This window comes from Rhineura floridana, chromosome 3 (assembly GCF_030035675.1).
Source record: "Rhineura floridana isolate rRhiFlo1 chromosome 3, rRhiFlo1.hap2, whole genome shotgun sequence".
NCBI classification, from domain to species: domain Eukaryota; kingdom Metazoa; phylum Chordata; class Lepidosauria; order Squamata; family Rhineuridae; genus Rhineura; species Rhineura floridana.
The window spans coordinates 29,861,230-29,878,471 of NC_084482.1; the positions used below are offsets into that span (position 1 = coordinate 29,861,230).

Here is a 17,242-nt window from a genome sequence, read left to right on the forward strand (position 1 = left end):
GGAGCTCTATTTACAGTTTGTTTACTTGTGTATGGTGGTATAAGTATACTAATAATGTAAAAATGTTGAATGAAAGCTTTTTCTTTAGCATACCCTTAACCTAGAATAACTACCATCCAATTCTTCTTGGTTGCTGGCTCTTCCCCCTGGGCCCAGGGACTAGATCAAAATAAAAGGGAAAGTGCTGGATTCTGGACCCCCAGAGTGCTTCTAAAGAAAAGAAGCTTAAGTATGAAGGGAGGAGATTGCCCTACGGTGTATTAGTGTCTTCATAGGGTTGTCAGAAGTCGGGATCGACTTGAAGGCAGTCCATCTCCATTTTTATCAGCACAAGGAGGAGGGACATGTCTACCATGCTGCTTTGTTGACAGGGTAACCATGAATCTGTGTTCCTCTTCCTTGCTCAGTCAAGACATATACAAAAATACGGCTGTGGGAGGATTTTTTGCTGCTTCTGGCAGCTGCTAGTGACTCTTTGGAAATGCTACTGTTCACAGAAGTTTTAGCCCCATTAATATAGGTATGGCAAACCTGTGGCCCCAGTCAGCGTGGCCAAGAGGCAGGGGTGATGGGAGTTCTAGAAGAACATCATCTGGAGGGCCACAGGACTCCATTCCTACATTAAGGGAAAATGCTCAAGAACTTAAGCTCGAATAACTTCACATCATGCAGATGCATTGTTCAGTTGCATGTATTAGACTAATATCTTGCCCTTACAGTAGTTAGGACAAAGTTGTTCAAGATATGGCAAGTGTGGTTGGTTTAATGTTTGGGCCTTTTTAAAAGAAGTAACTTCTAGGGGATTTCACTTATAAAGACTTTGAACTTGGAGGCTCTTTTAATGCACTCTGGATGAGGCCAACATTTGATGGTTCAGAAGCTCAGGGAAGTGGATTTAGTGTTTAGTCTTGGGCTGGGGACAACTGAGTTAAGATCCTTGCTAGGGCATGAAACAATAGATTGTTTGGGATAAGTCACAATATCTCATTGTAATTACCCCACAGGCTTATTGTGAGGATAAAATGAGAACTCACGTATGCTGCCGAGCGCCTTGAAGGACAGGTGGGATACAAATGTAATAATAAAAGGTCATATGCCACTATATTCTCATCACTCTCCAGCTCTGTTTGTCAAATCCCCTTGTTGGCCCATGGCAGCATTTTCTAGAAGTGATGGTTAGGAACAACATGGTGGTAGAAGGTAGGGACAGAGTTGTGGGACTGGCCCTACCTTGAGCCAGCAACCTCAGGGAGAAAATGCCAATGAATGGGGAGTGGACAGAGTTGTGTGCGTTGCTTGGCCCACCATTCACCTGTAAGCTGAGCTCTTGCCATCAGGTGCAGTGGAGGATGCTGTCCCATTGCCAGTGTCAAATACCTGTCTGGTTGACTTTTTTGTACATGGAACAGGGAAGGTGCCATCTTGCCCTTCAATCAAGAAGCAAAATGTCTTGGGCTGGCCCTGCAGAATTTTAATAATTTTCTGCTGCTGGTTATGTATGAGCACATTATTGCCAGCAGTAGTTTTATATTAATGATGTTTTTGTGGATAGCCTCATTGAAAGGCACCTTGGCTCTTCCGTTTCCCTTTACAATTGAACTAGAACTGCTGTTTGGCAGTGCAACAGAGGCAAATAAAAATGACAGACATTAAGAAGAAAGTTTGTACATGAAACAAGAAAATATCTGGCTAAAGAGGAACACCAAGGCAACTTTAATAGAAAGGCCTTTCCATCATGGCAGAAAGCAATGACAAAATGTAAAACAGTACCAAACAGTACCAAAACTTTAAAAAATATATGATGAAAGAAGAGCAGAATCAAAGCAGCCAAAATCTTTTACAGTAATGATCAGTTAAGTCCAAAAGCTTTCTTTAAAAGCTAGGTTTTCACCTAGAAAGAGTGAGCAGTGAGGTAAACATGCAACATCATTCAGGAAAATGTTCCATCACCCAGGAACAGAAAGTGACTGAGGTAGAAGGAGCCATACAACATAGCACCCAAGCAGGTTCATATGAAAATATATCCTGGTTTTATGCTGTTTAGAGCCTTAGATTCAGAAGCAGACTGGCAGAAACAACATGGTGGTGAAAAGAGAACATTTAACAACAGACAGCAGTCTAGTTGTTGCCTGCTTAACCAACTGAAGTGTTAAGAAGGCATTTCTGCCCACTGAAAGTGGTAGCAGGAATAAATTGTATCTCCAAAATCTTTGATTAATCTCGCCTTCTGTAGCTGGTTTTACCTTTCTCCTTCAGATTTTTCTTCTTGATGCTGTCTTCCAATTGTTGTTCAAAGCTTCTGTTCCAAGAACTTAAAACTCCTTCTTTACCAAATCTTCCCTCCTCTTTATTCCTCAGAGTAGGCCATTTCACTAGCTCTAAAACAGCGGAATCCTGTAGCACTTGTTGGAATAAGCTTCATCACACATTACTGTAAGATGCTACAGGACTCTGTTATTGCTATAAGAGATTAATGTGGCTATTCTGTAAACTATTCCAGTGGATGCAGAGGTATGAAAATGAAAAGTCAGAATTGGTCATCTATGCAATACGCTAAAAAAAAAAAATCCAGTTGAAATATCTATCCAGAAGAGTTGCTATGTTGTTTATGGCAGCAGGAAAACAAAAGAGGCTATTTAGTTTATGCTTCTATAAGGAACAATCTCCTGCATCAGGAACCCAGCCTTTGTGTGTATTGCAACTACAGTAGGGCCCCACTCATACGGCAGGTTACGTTCCAGATCCCCACCTAAAAGCGAAACCTGCCGAAAAGCAGAACTCCGTCAATAAAATGGTACCTGATGCCCGAAAAACGCCATAAAAGCAGAACAAGCGCCGTATGAGTGGGACCTTACTCTAATTAAAAGCAGCCGTATTAGCAGAATACTGAAAAGCGGGCTGCCGAAAAGAGGGGCCCTACTGTATAGATAGCACAACTGGGAAGAAAAACAAACTTGTAGAAGCAAAACATTGATTCCAAAGTGGCTATTTATTTAAGATTAAGACTTAAACAGGGTGTCTGCCTCCACCGCCTTTCCCATGTCTAAGAGAAACATAAAAATGAAATTTGAGGATTCCTCATCTACATAGACAGATGGATGTAACTCTATTCTGGTGAATGACCAAAGGCCCTACCAGGCCTGATTGAAAAAGTCTCTACAGTTTGGAAAGAGAATAGGGTGACCTCCTTGTTCTGGTTCACCATGAGGACTCTGCACTCTTGTCACACATCTGCTGCATGAAGGGGCAGCATGGACATGCTAATAGCAGGATCTGTGTTCTGGGCTTGGCAGCTTTGGTAGGGAATGCCTTGCCAAATAGAGCAAGGGGCCTAGACGGAGTTCACTGGTCAGATGTTGCTTTGTTCTGCAACATCTAATGCAGTGTCATTTGCTTCCCACACACTTTGGTTCTGCTATGCGACAGAATCCAACATTATGTCAATACGTACTAGCATAATGCTAAGTGATGTCCCTGTGCTATTAGCCTATGGGCCAGGGGTCTAAAAATGCAGTGATTGTTACCACCTGGGGTGAACAAATGCGGTAACTTTTTTGGATAGCTGATGAACCTCGTAAAATTGCCAGCCATGTTGGCCATTGGTAGTGAGTAGCCTTCATCAGCAAACTATACCAAAAACACTTATGTAAAAATAGCCAAAAATACATAATAACCAATTTGGGTTAAAGCATGGATTCCAAATTGGGTTTCACAAGCTTCATTAAGGTGGTCTGTGGCATGTCCACATTAATTATTCATATGGATTTTTAATTGTATTTTATTGCTTATTTTATTTCTTATATTGAATATCATTGTATTACAATCTGAGTTCTATAGAATGCAAATTGCAATAATATAAAATACTATATAAGAAATAAAAGAAGCAATGAAAATACAATTAAAATCATACAGCATCTACCACAGTGCATTATAATTGCTAGAACTGTGAAATCATTAAGTGGTCTGCCAAGACCCTCAGCAATTTTCAAGTGGCCTGTGGGGGAAAAACGTTTGGGAACCACTGGGCAAAAAGACTCACACCTTTCCCACAATTTAGGCCCAAGAGAAGCGAAACTGAAAATTGTTCATAGAGGTATTGAGGAGTGGTCCGTCTTCTGCATATAAGGTACCATTTTTTTCTTTATTTAGCCTGCTGACACTGATCACTCTGTTGAGATTCTTAGGGCGCAATCCAACTCAGGAGAAGCAAGCATAACTTGTGCTGGAGCAAGAGAAGCCAGTGTAAAGTTTTGCTACATCCAATTGCCATTCAGGAGCCTCTGGGTTGGCTGAACGCCAGCTCAGATGGGAGATGTTTGCAGGGACCAGAAAGTGAAAGCCTGCTGTCCCAGATACCCCTGCTGGGGAGTAAGCTGTCTCCATTGACTTCTATTGCAATTGTTTTCTTAGACTGATCTTTTTCCCAGCATAACTTTTCCCTGGACTGGGACCTGCAGGAACGCTCCGAACATGAGTTGTATGTGGCCTAAGTCCCTTCACCTTGGCCACTCCCTGACATGCCCCTTTTTCAGGCCTTACACCAGCTGTACTCGCACTGGTCTTGACTGAGCTGGACGGGTTCCGGCTGAGCCAGGTTGGGCCAGCTGAGGGACTTACACTGGTGTAGCTTGGCTGAGCCGGGACCCAGCCAGATCAGCTAGAGATCTGCCACATCCAACTCTCCTCAGCACAAGTTGGATTGGGCCCTTAGGGCAGCCTTTCCCAATCAGTGTGCCTCCAGATGTTGTTTGACCACAACTCCCATCAGCCTCAGCCAGCATTGCCAATGGTCAGGAAAGATGGGAATTGTGGTCCAACAACATCTGGAGGCACACTGGTTGGGAAAGGCTGCCTTAGGGTATAACAATATTCTCCCCCCTCTTCATCTTTCAGCACAGTTCCTTCTAATTACATAGGCATTAAAATGTGGTGGGCAGGACCATCTTGAGGAATTAAACTAGGTATTTGTTTTATAGCCTATGAACCTGGTAAAATTATTAGGTATGATGGCAGTTGATAATGAGCAGCTGTCACAGAAAAAAACACCTTACATTAAAAAAAGAACCCAGCCCCAAATATGTAATACTCAAATGTGAGCAACAAAATTACATAACAACTTGCTAAATGCAACATATTATTTGTGAAATAAGTGGAGAAAATGAAAGAATGAAATAACTTAATTCCATGATAATACTTATACAAGTATGTTGCTATATCTTCATTCACAAATGCCCCCAAACAGCAAAGCTGAAGTATGTTTTCTCAAATGTTTTAACTAATAATAAGTCATTGTCCTAATTTGTCATTGTCCTAATTTAACTGCTTCAATGATAGATTCAAAGTCATGTTTGTTTTCATCAGGTTGGTTGTCACAACGTTCTACAAGTCCTATCGCCATGCACATCAAACCATTCTCCATACCAGTACATGTAGAGGACATTCTCCAGGAGGTGTGGATAAATAATTTGTGGTGGCGCAGAGCTTATTTTGGTGTACACATTTTTAGCTCTTCATACCCTTTTACATATTTTGGCTACTATTGGCACGGGGGCGGGGTGCCATGCTTGACAGGCATTGGCCCTGATACAATTCAAAGCCATTCTGTAGAGGACACACTACAGGAGGTGTGGACATATCATTTGTGGGACCCTAAAGGTTATTTTGGAGTGAATATCCCATGCTTCTTATTTTCTACATGCTTTGAAAATACCAACAATTATTTCCATATTATTCTTATACGGTTAACATAGGAACACCAAAAACTTCTAAGTTGGCATACGTTTCATGAATGTAGATCCCATAGTTCTTTTGATAAATGCTGCAAGAAGATGGCCATTTTGTCCCCCACATTGGTAGCCATTTTGGAAAATAGTTTCTGCAGTTATGCCGGCTTACACTTGATGTCTACCCGTTTTTCCCCATTCCCAGATAATATGTCATCCAAGTGGAACTTCCCATCAGTAATGACTTTTCTATGGAAGTCTACTACAATGACAGGAATATAATAATAATAATAAACTTTAATTTATAGGCCGCCTATCTAGCCAATGGCCACTCTAGGCGGCGTACAATAAAACGTAATAAAATACAATAACAATATAGCCAGTACAGTACAGTAAGAATTACAGTATTTAGTAGATTGTTCGTATTACAGTTCCAGAACTAATTCATCTTGGAAGTCTCAAGGATCGTAAAGGCCTGATGAAAAAGCCACGTTTTCAGGCCCCGGCGAAATATGTCTAGGGAAGGGGCAAGTCGAAGATCTATTGGGAGGGAGTTCCAAATCGTGGGGGCCGCCACAGAAAAACCCCTCTCCCGAGTCCTCACCAACCTAACTACCTTACTCGGCGGAACTGAGAGAAGGCCCTGAGTGGCAGATCTTGTAGGGCGGCATACTTTATGATGTTGGAGGCGCTCCTTCAGGTATACTGGGCCGGAACCGTATAGGGCTTTAAAGGTTAATACCAACACCTTGAATTGAGCCCGGAATACAACTGGAAGCCAGTGAAGATTGTATAACACTGGGGTAATATGATCATAACGGCGGCTATTCGTAAGTAAACGGGCCGCCGTGTTTTGTACCAGTTGTAATTTCCAGACTGTTTTCAAGGGTAACCCCACGTAGAGCGCATTGCAATAGTCTAAACGAGAGGTGACCAGCGCATGTACTACGAGTGGGAGCTGGTGGACAGGAAGGTAGGGTTGCAGCCTCCGGATGAGACGTAGTTGACCCCAAGCTGCCCGGCATACTGATGAAACCTGAGCCTCCATGGTCAGCCCGGAATCAAGAATCACCCCGAGGCTGCGGACCTGGTCCTTCAGGGGCAGTTTTACCCCATTAAACACCAGGTCAATATTTCCCAACCCTCCTTTGTCTCCCACGAGCAGTACCTCCGTTTTATCAGGATTCAGCTTTAGCCTGTTCCTTCCCATCCATCCACTCACGGAGTCCAGGCACTTGGACATGGTCTCCACAGCCAACTCTGGTGAGGACTTAAATGAGAGGTAGAGCTGAGTGTCATCCGCATATTGGTGGCACTGCAGCCCAAACCTCCTGACGATAGCTCCCAGCGGCTTTACATAAATGTTAAATAGCATGGGAGAGAGGACACACCACAGTTGAGGGGCCAACTCCCCTCATCTCCCAATGCCACCTGCTGGTGTCTATCGGAGAGAAAGGAACGGAACCAGTTTAATACTGTGCCTCCTATTCCCAATCCCTCCAGACGATCCAGTAAGATACCGTGGTCGACGGTATCGAAAGCTGCTGAGAGATCAAGAAGGACCAGAAAGGTGAATTCTCCCCTATCTAGTGCCATCCTCATACCATCCACCAGAGCGACCAAGGCCGTTTCAGTTCCATGTCCAGTCCTGAAACCCGATTGGTATGGATCTAAATAATCCGTTTCATCCAAGTGCGCTGACAGCTGATTGGCCACCACTCGTTCAATGACCTTGCCCAAGAATGGTAAATTTGAAATTGGGCGAAAGTTGTTTAGATCTTGGGGATCCAAGGAGGGCTTTTTCAAGATGGGCTTTATAACTGCCTCCTTGAGGGCTAATGGCAATACACCCTCATTCAAGGATGCATTTACCACCGCCTTGATCCCTTCGCCCAATCTCTCTTTACAGCTCATCACGAGCCATGATGGGCATGGATCAAGGAGACAAGTGGTAGGCTTCACAGTTGACAGCACCTTGTCCACATCCTCAGAAGGAAGAGGCCGAAACTGATCCCATTGGATCACATTATGACCGGTCATCTCTGGTCCACTATCTGCAATCACGGTATGCGAAATCGAGCTTCTCAGATGTTCGATTTTATCGGCAAAGTGTTTTGCTAAATATACAGTTGATGACTGGACAAACAGCACCAGTCAGTTCTGGAATGTTTGTTCTGCTGGTGTAAGCAGTCTTGTGAAGCACTTACATACACTATATTGCATGCTTTTTTTTAATAAAGGTGTCCTTTGTAAAGCATTATCCTGTTTCAAAAAGAAGTAGCCTGTGCTACAGGAAGCCTTTGAAGAGCTTCCGTCAAAACTTGCAGCATTATATTAAGGTGCCAAATACATGTAACCATTGTCTCATATGGTAAAAATGCCAGAACACTACTATGTTCTTCCATGCAATCATTTAAAATACCTTCAAAACCCTTTTTCTCTACTGTACTACAGTAATATGCTGATACATCACCATGTCATGCTAGAATATGTTTATTTTAGTGTAGTGGTGAAGAGCAAACACTCTTCATGGCAACCTCCATAGCTATACCCCTTCTTATACAACGAAAATGAACTTGACCAATGCAGACATCATGGCTTCAATATTGATATAAGAAAAGCTTGCTGGATCAGGCCAATGGCCCATCCAGTCCAGCACCTTGTTCTCACAGTGGCCAACCATTTGCCCACGAGAAGCCTACAAGCAGGAGGCAAGAGCACTCTTCCTGCAGTTTCCAGCAACTGGTATTCAGAAGCATACCACCTCCGATTATGGAGGCAGAGCATAGCCATCATCGATAGTAGCCATTGATAGCCTTATTCTCCATGAATTTGTTTAATCCTCTTTCAAAGCCATCCAAGTTGGTGGCCATCGCTGACTCTTGTGGAAGTGAATTCTGTAGTATAACTATGTGCTGTGTGAAGTACTTTCTTTGGTCTGTCCTGAATCTTCCAGCATTCAGTTTATTGGATGTCCATGAGTTCCTGTGTTAAGAGAGTGGGAGAAAACTTTTCTCTGTCCACTTTCTCCATGCCATTCATAACTTTATATACTTCTATCATGTAATCTCTTACTTGCCTTTCCTCTAAACAAAAAAGCCCCAAATTCTGCAACCTTTCCTCATAGGTGAGCTGCTCCACCCCTTTGATCATTTTGGTTCCCCTTTTCTGAACCTTTTCCAGCCCTAACAATATCCTTTTTGAGGTGAGGCGACCAGAACTGCCATCAGTTTTCTCACCTCCCTTCCCTCTGCTTAACATTCAGTCTGATGAAAAGTTCTGGTGGCCTCAAAAGCTTCCTCACTATTTTGTGGCATTTTGAATGGTGATAATGACTTTGGTATTTCCCCAAAATTCAAAAAGTGTCTCTTTAACCTTTGCCATGCATGTTAACGTCTTATACTGCTTAAGTTATGTGATGGGTTTCTCTCAGAGAAAAGCTTATTTATTTGGCATGTAGAGGATTGACAAATAGTGCCCCATAAGATGACATCATCCCTACTGTAAAATAAGTGGTGGTACTTTGTCCCTGTTCTACTACACTACTGTTTTAGTGTGATAAATGAGATTGATTGCCTGAACAATTCTATGTGCTCCAGTGAGATGCTGAGACAGTGCTGTGTTTTCTTCATGCCACTATGATGAGCAATTTTAGTGAAATATCCATCCTAAGACACTACAACAGTTGAGCCCAAAATGTGATTTTTTCATGCAATATGTAACCCAAAATTAACAGTTTCACAGCCATTCCACTGTGGTCCGTTTGGCAGTATGCTTGAGATAACCCTGATGGTTTTAGGGTGAACACAATGGCAGCTGCACCAGTGTTATTGTTACTTTTCACCCTTCAGCCTGTATGAGCTTGCCAAGCTTTTATCTGGTTCCCTATGGACCATCAAAACTGAGACAAAATGAAGCACAAGTAGGATTAGAGTGAGAATGTATTGCTGCTGATTTTTATATACAGTAGGGCCCCACTTTACATCAGTTCGCTAATACAGTGGTCTCAGACGCAATTAGACTAAAGCCCCAGTCATATGGCGCTTGTTCCGCATTTACGGCGGTTTTCGGGCATAGTGCCATTCTATTCAATGGGTTCTGCTTTACAGCGGTTTTCGCTTTACAGCGGGGATCTGGAACGTAACCCGCCATATGAGTGGGGCCTTACTGTATTTATTATTTGATTTATATCCCGCCCTTCCTCCCAGCAGGAGCCCAGGATGGCAAACAAAAGCACTAAAAACACTTTAAAACATCATAAAAACAGACTTAAAATACATTAAAACAAAACAACTTTAAAAACATTTTTTAAATGTTAAAAAAACTGTATATATCACCCTTCTCCTCCTACACCTTCAACAACATCCTGGGAGTGAGTATTAAATAGGTGAAGTTTTCCTAGTAGGTTTTACCTGGTAGTGTGGTAAGGGATGAAAAAAAACCTGAGAAATTGCGTTGCATACTTACCATGCATGAACTTGTGTGCGTGTGCGCGTAAGTGTGTTCTCTTTTGAAAAATACAATAAAATATCTATTTTTAAAAAGTTAACATAAGAACCCTGCTGGATCAGACAATTCAGCATTCTATTTTCACAATGGCCAACCAGACTTCTATGGACAGCCCCACAAACTACCTACGCATTGCCCACCAGCCAGTTGAAACCACATTAACTTATATTCGGAGAGGCAGCTACTTCAGATTCAGATATAAAGGAAAGCCAGCAGGCGCCTGAAAAGGACGCCTAACTCTCAAGCAGGCCCACAAGCTTTCCCTTCCCGCGCAACCCCGCGCGCGGTGGTAAGCCACGCCCATCGCGCCGCCACGCCCAATGGCGCCGCGGCTATTTAGACGAAACTGGTTAGCTATGTTAATAATCTGGGTCTTCTTTGAGGCGTGCTCCGCCTTGCGTTGCTGACGCTGTTGCGTTGCGAGGACCTCCCTAGAGCTGCTCCCTCCTAACTCATCCTCCTCCTCTTCAACCTTGGTCTTCACCGCCTGCTTCCTTTTCTCCCTCCCCCCCCTCCGGACTTCCCCCTTTCCTTGAGGCGGCCTCTGGTTTCCCCTTCGCCGCCGCCGCGTCAGGTTCTGCAGCTGCTCGCCATGACCTTGTTGACTGCCAGCAGCAGGGCGGCCGCGCGCCTCTTGGGTGCCAAGGTGAAGCTTCTCTCTTCTTTTCTTGTCCCCGGTCCCCCACAACCACTTCCCCGTCGTCCTCTTTCTTCCTCCTTCTTCTCAGAGGCTGTGACAGGCCATCCTTCAACGGGCCGCGCCCACCGTATGTCTTGCCCAAGGGTTTTCTTACAGAGACCGAGCTGTGAGGCGGTGGGGGGGAGGCCCTATCTTGTGTATCTGTTACTCCGAGGGGGGGTAGGAAATGGGCTCCAGCTAGCGCTGAGCCATTAATGAATAATGGGGTTTCTTGGAGTCTGCCGGTGTGGTCGTAGCAGGGGCTTGGGCCTCCCGATTCTGGGCATGTTTGCTTGCAAGTTGTTCTGTGTTGGATTGAAGACATTGAGAGGAGCAACTGGTTGGGGTTGGGGTCTCCTAACTCGATTATAATCAAGACCCGGGGCTGGGTAGAGGGCTATGTGTGCGTGTATGTTAAGAAGCTGCTGTGTCCTTGGGTTGGGACTGTCTCCCCTGCCTTGGCGTCTCCTTTTTTGTTTCAGGATTGTTAAAAATGTTATCTCTACTATCCTATCCCCCACTCCCCACCCCCCGAGATCTGAAAGAGTGAGTGGTCCTTGTTAAGTTTCACCAGGCCGGGGGAGGGGGACAAAAATGGTGGGCTAGAATTGTTGGCGGTAAAAGATAAAGGGAGAAAACTGTTACATCCCTTTCTCCTGTTCCCCCTTTATGAGGATTGACTTCATTTTGGGAGCTCATGGTAGCGTGTTCTAGTAGCGTGTTTTAGGCTTTGTCAGCGGCAGACTGACTTTTTCCCATTCACCTGATAGGAAGCTGTTCATTCCCTCTGATGGGGGTGGCTTATCTGTAACATAGCCCTCCTCTGCCTTAAGTTTGGTATCTGGGGGAAAGGTGTAGCCTGGGTATTCTGGTTTCTTTTTATAGCATGTGATTGAAGCAGCTAAACACTGGTGCTTGTTAGTGAAAATGTAGTTCGGAAACTGTGTGGCTGTCTTCTTTCACCTCATCTCCCTCACTTCCTGATCCCCAGACTTTCTTTAAACAGTCTGATCACCTTTGTCTGCCTAGGATGCTTGGAGGGCAAAAGGGTCAGCTGTCAAAAGGTTGATTTTCCTTTTATTACTCTGTAACTAGTAGGCTTAGGCTGCTTTCTTTCTAGTTCAAAGTGGGAATGGAGTATCCCCTAAGATTAGTAATCAACAACATGCTGCTGATTACTGTTTTTTCTTAAAAGTGGAGCTGTTCATGGAAGGCAAACCATGCATGAATCTGTAAATTAATTGTTGTTGACTGGCTCACACCCCAGTTTAGTGGCACATTGTAAGGGCAAAGTTAGGCCTCTAGTTCAGTGCATTTGGAAAGTTATCCAGCTTCCTTATAAGCATTCTTTTTTTCTCTTTGTGCAACTGGCAATGTTGAAGTTGTGGGATGTATTAGAGGCATCAGACTATTACACACGCTGTAGCAGGTTACAGCATTTCCTGAAAGCATGTTGTTTAAGATGGAACTATTTCCCCAGCATCTTCTTGTTGTTCCTGCTTTGTGTTCTCTTTGGTACAGTCTCATTTTCTGCCTTCTATTGAAAGTTCAGTATGCTGCTTGCTGCTGTTCTGCAGAAAAGTCTTCCCATGACCTCTTAATAGGATGAAGGACCTTTTGACAATTTTATTTGGACTCTAGACCTGTCAAGATCCCTAACAAATCGATTGTAAATGGCTGAACCCAGAGTGCTTACAGTAGGGCCCCGCTTTTCGGCGTTCCGTTAATACGGCGGCTTTCAATTAGAGTAAGGCCCCATTCATACGGCGCTTGTTCTGCTTTTACGGCATTTTTTGGGCGCCAAGCACCATTTTATTGAGGGAGTTCCGCTTTTTGGCAGGGGTCTGGAACATAACCCACCGTATGAGTGGGGCCCTACTGTATTTTTGGCTTATTTGCCTTTTCTCCATTCCTGACTCTTCCCTGCTCTTGTTGTGCTTGGCCTAAATGTTGATGATGGTGGAAATCTGCTCAGCCAGTTTCTGGCTGGGAAAGATATGCAATACTCATATGTACCGCAAGGCAAATGGATAGTGAAGTTAAAATTAGGACATACTTATCTTGTGTCTGAAACAAAAGCCAGATTTTAAGCCCAATACTTAGCTTGTGTCTGAAACAAAAGCCAAAGGCTTGTAGTGACCCGAGTAAGCTCTTCATCTCTCTGCTGCTAATCTCCTCTCAAGCATCTTCACCTCTTTTCCTTTTTGATGGTTGTTTTTTCTTTTTAGTTTACATTTTGCTTCTGTATGTGCTGCCTGTTCTTTCCTCTGATGGGAGTAATTACATTTCTAGCACTCATAAATGTATTATGTGGGTGTCTGGATAGTTGAGCTTTCTCTGTGATACTTAAAAACCTGAGCTCTGCCTGTAGAGGCTTAAGTGAGAGGGCCTTCTCGGTGGCTGCCCCTAGGCTTTGGAATTCTCTTCCTAGGGAGGTAAGAATGACCCCCTCCTTGCAGTCCTTCCGCCGACAAGCAAAGACCTTCTTATTCCAAAAAGCCTTTGGAATTGAAGGCTAAGGATAGGGCGTGAAGGGTGCTGCATTGCTAATGTCTATTATATTATTTTTAAACTAGTTTGAACTCTTTTAGCTATATGTGTGTACGGTTTTAATATTGGAAATAGTTTAATCTTATTTTAATGTAGATTTTGTATGTTTTTAATTATATGTATTTTTTATCTGGAAGCCGCCATGAGTTCCAGTTTTGGAAAAATGGTGGGGTATAAATAAAGACAATAATAATATAACAATAAATAACCTTGAGGGCTTACAGGAGGAGTATCTATCTTGCGTGCAGTGTTATGGGGGAATAGTAATGGAGTCCTGCTCGCACAGTGGATTGCTCACATTTGGTGTGGTTGGGCATGCCAAGGGACTCCAGGGATGCATCTGATTGCAGCTTCAACCACATACGTAACACATGGAATATTTTTCTGTCATTGCTTTTCACAGGTAGTAATAACTTCTGCAGTTAGAAGAGCAAGTTAGTTGTTTGTGGGGGACAAACATAGGGTGCATTAGTAGTCACCAGGAGTTTAGATAGTGAGCGGGTTATCTCAGAGATGCTCTTCTAGAGCCTTTGATAGCATTTGTTGAGCATCTTCTGTGGAAATGTTCATCTAGTCTCTGGCCACATTGCTTGCATGCTGATTAGAATTTTCTTGACAATTGTTGAGCTGCTTGTTACGTATGCTTGTGTGTAAGGGGCCCTCCACGACGGAGTCACCCTTTCTTGGTAGCTTTGCTTCCTATTGGAAGCGGTGGTCTCTGGTCCTAGTTGTACCTTTGGGAACGCGGGTATACACACAGTGTGTGGTGGGGTTGTGCTGGACTTGCCTGCAGTGGCCATATAAGCACTTCCTCTTTAGGGTTCCAGTCTTTTTTATCTTCTCATCTCCCAACCATCTTCCCTGGTCCTTTTTAATTACTGTTCTCATTTTCTCTGAGTCAAACATAATTGCCAGTAGCAGAAAGAGGGCTGCCTCTTCTTAGTTCTCCATCTGCCCTCCCTGTTGTAACAACCCACCATCACTTGCTATCCCCAGGCCTCTATTTTCAGGGTTTTTTTTGTAGACTGTTATAAATTCGTGAGTGGGATATTTGAAAGGCAGGATATACATTTAATGCAAGGGTGGGGAACCTCAGACCCGGGGGCCAAATGTGGCCTTCCAGGCCTCACTAACTTGCCCTCAGAACTCTCCCTAGATAACATCCCCTCTCCCCAGGCCACACGCAGGTCTGGCTCTGTTTCGCACCCCATATGATTTTGTCTGGCTGGAATGTGCCCTTGAGTTCTGATGCCTCTTGCTTGCCTGGATGGAGAAGAGAGTATGTGTGTAGACTCTAGCCGACTGTACAAAAGATAAGATTTACATTTGTTGCTCCACCGACCACTGACACTTGGCCCTTGAGCTGAAAAGGGTTCCCCACCCCTGATGTAATGTAAAGTCAGAGCATATATGCTGATTGTTTTAACCCCAATAATGTTGTTTTGTTTTAATGTATTTTAAGGTCTGTTTTTATGATGTTTTAAAGTGTTTTTAGTGCTTCTGATTGCCACCCTGGGTTGCTGGGAGGAAGGGCGGGATAAAAATCAAATAATAAATAAATAAAATAAAATAATGTACAATCCCTAAGCTCAAAACTCATGTGTGGTTTTAAAAAAACTACCTGACACACATTGGACCATACTTGCTGGAAAGACATTACGTTCAGTTCATAAAGACCAGACAGGCCTGCTGCTGTGTACTTACTTTTGCAAAGGTTTAAATAGATCCTCTGACTTGGGCTTCTGCAACGAGGATGGAGGGACCTGTTTTTCTTCAGGACTGTTCTGGTTTACAGGTGAAGAAAGCAAAAGCTTTGAGATGTAAGCTTATATTCCTTCAAGTGTTAATGGAGGAGTTATGCTCTTGTTCCCATAAGGTTTACCTAAGAGCGGTTTCCTGATCTTGTGGGCCTGATTTGTGTTTAAGAGTGTGGGAGAGGTGTTGGGTGTACTTGGGTAACATACGATCAGGAGGTGTTCTTGTGCAACTAGCAGTATATATGATTCAGAGATCCACCCAGTCTCAGTGCAACATAGAAGTGCACCCTCCTTTTTTGGAAAAAGGTGATGTGCTAGTTATACTCTTAGTTCTGTAACTGTTGCTATAAACTCTTGGCCAGATACTCTGCCCGTCACTAACCCAGTCCTTCAGTACTGTTCTTTTAAAGAAAGGGATTTTGAGTTTACAATAGTTTGTTCAGGTAATTGTAATTGGGTCTAACAAAAATATGCAAGGAGGGCAGAGCATGCACATGTGCTCTAGTGCTGTTCCCCCAAGCCTGTCACTCTCAGTGTTTTCTAGGCCGTCTCCCTATATTTGGAAAGCCTCCTGTACTTGTGGAAGCTCCCATGCATTTTGGAATCCAGGAAAATCAAGGTTCCAAAATACAGAGAAGCCTCCATGAATATGGAACATTTCCTAGTTGCAGCAGATGAATAGAGCAACAGGCATGGGGCATGCAGAGCTGGGGCATGCATGCACGCTCTCCGGTCTTCATGTATTGTAGTTAGACTACAGTACAAATACCTGTGTAGGGCTAATGCAGATTTGCAGCTCTAGGAAACTTTTGGACAGAACTCCCAATCCTTGTTCCTCACCTGTGGTGGCATTTTTTCCTTTTGAGTGTTGCTTGGATTTTATGTGGATATGTAAAACGACAAATTGGTTCATGTGTAGCATTATGTTCTTGATTCTGGATAATGGACAGTAGGTGACCAAATAAGTTTGGGGTCACCTTGAGGAGCAAAGTTCCAGAGTCGTTTCTGCAGTTGATAAAATTCTACAGCAGGGATACTAAGCTTCAAAGTGAAATCAGTTCAAATGCTTCCACATTTATGAAATCTAGATGCAGTGGTATCTGGATCGATAACTGCAATGGGTATAACCTTGGTTGGAGATTAGGGTATGTCCGCAGTAGGCCTAAGAAGGAACTCTGACATCAGTGCCTCAGTTTTTCTTCAGACAGGGAGAGGCCTGCATTGTTCAGTGGAACTAATCAAGCCCTGATCTTCAGAGCCTTCCATATTTGTTTTAGTGTTTTGGGTGTGTTTAATCCTGTAAGCTGTTTTGTGTTTCCACAGACAGAAAAACAGGGCAAAAATAATAAATCAAAAGCAAATAACACCACATCAGTAATAGATAGGATCTCTTTTTAGAAGTATGTGCATGAAAACCCGTTCCACTTTGGCAGAAAAGCAGTATATAGTAAATAAGATATATTTTCACATCCTTGTGTTAGCTTCAAACAAGTCTATTTAAAATACAGGATATCCAAACAAACAGCTGCTTGTTTTAGTTCTATATCTTGTAAGAGACTCACCGCTGATGGGCATAGTCCTTTTACATGTAGCAGGGCCATCTCGTAACTACTGTTCAATAGTCCCCATATTGTCTTTATATTTAGCATGTTATAATTGGGGCTGCAATGCGCAGCCAGTAGGTCCCAATATTGCTGCTGTTGTCAAAGGTAGTTTAGTGATGGGGGAAGGAGAATAAGGGAGTACCGTTAGGGGAGGCTGTGGACCTCAGTTTGAATTGGCATACTTTAGGGAAAAAGAGTTTTCCAGTGAGTGCTGTAGTGGAAGTGTATTGAGAAAATTGTACAGAGCTTGGACTTCTCAAATCAGCCAGCCTGACTCATTCAGGTTTCTCCCACAGTTACTTAACAGTTCTGCTGGTAAGGTGGCCCTTGGTAGGATTGCATCATCTGAATGCTGATAACAAGGTTAAAATGACATGGAGGCATTTGGCTGGCCTTGCCACCTTAATTGCACTTACTGTT

General features: G+C 43.4%; 1 protein-coding gene across 2 annotated transcripts in view; it reads left to right on the top strand.

The window, feature by feature from the left end:
* The first annotated feature begins 10,561 nt into the window (after positions 1–10,561).
* Positions 10,562–17,242, top strand: part of CS (citrate synthase) — a 37,969-nt gene continuing 31,288 nt past the window's right edge. Inside the window, exon 1 of one of the 2 annotated variants that reach the window (XM_061615166.1) lies at positions 10,562–10,878. In XM_061615166.1, coding sequence (XP_061471150.1) covers positions 10,825–10,878 — 54 coding nt within the window. In that variant the 5' untranslated portion in view covers positions 10,562–10,824. Of the gene's footprint in view, positions 10,879–10,934; positions 11,000–17,242 lie in introns of those variants that run through there. The other variant, XM_061615167.1, reaches the window with a different exon arrangement.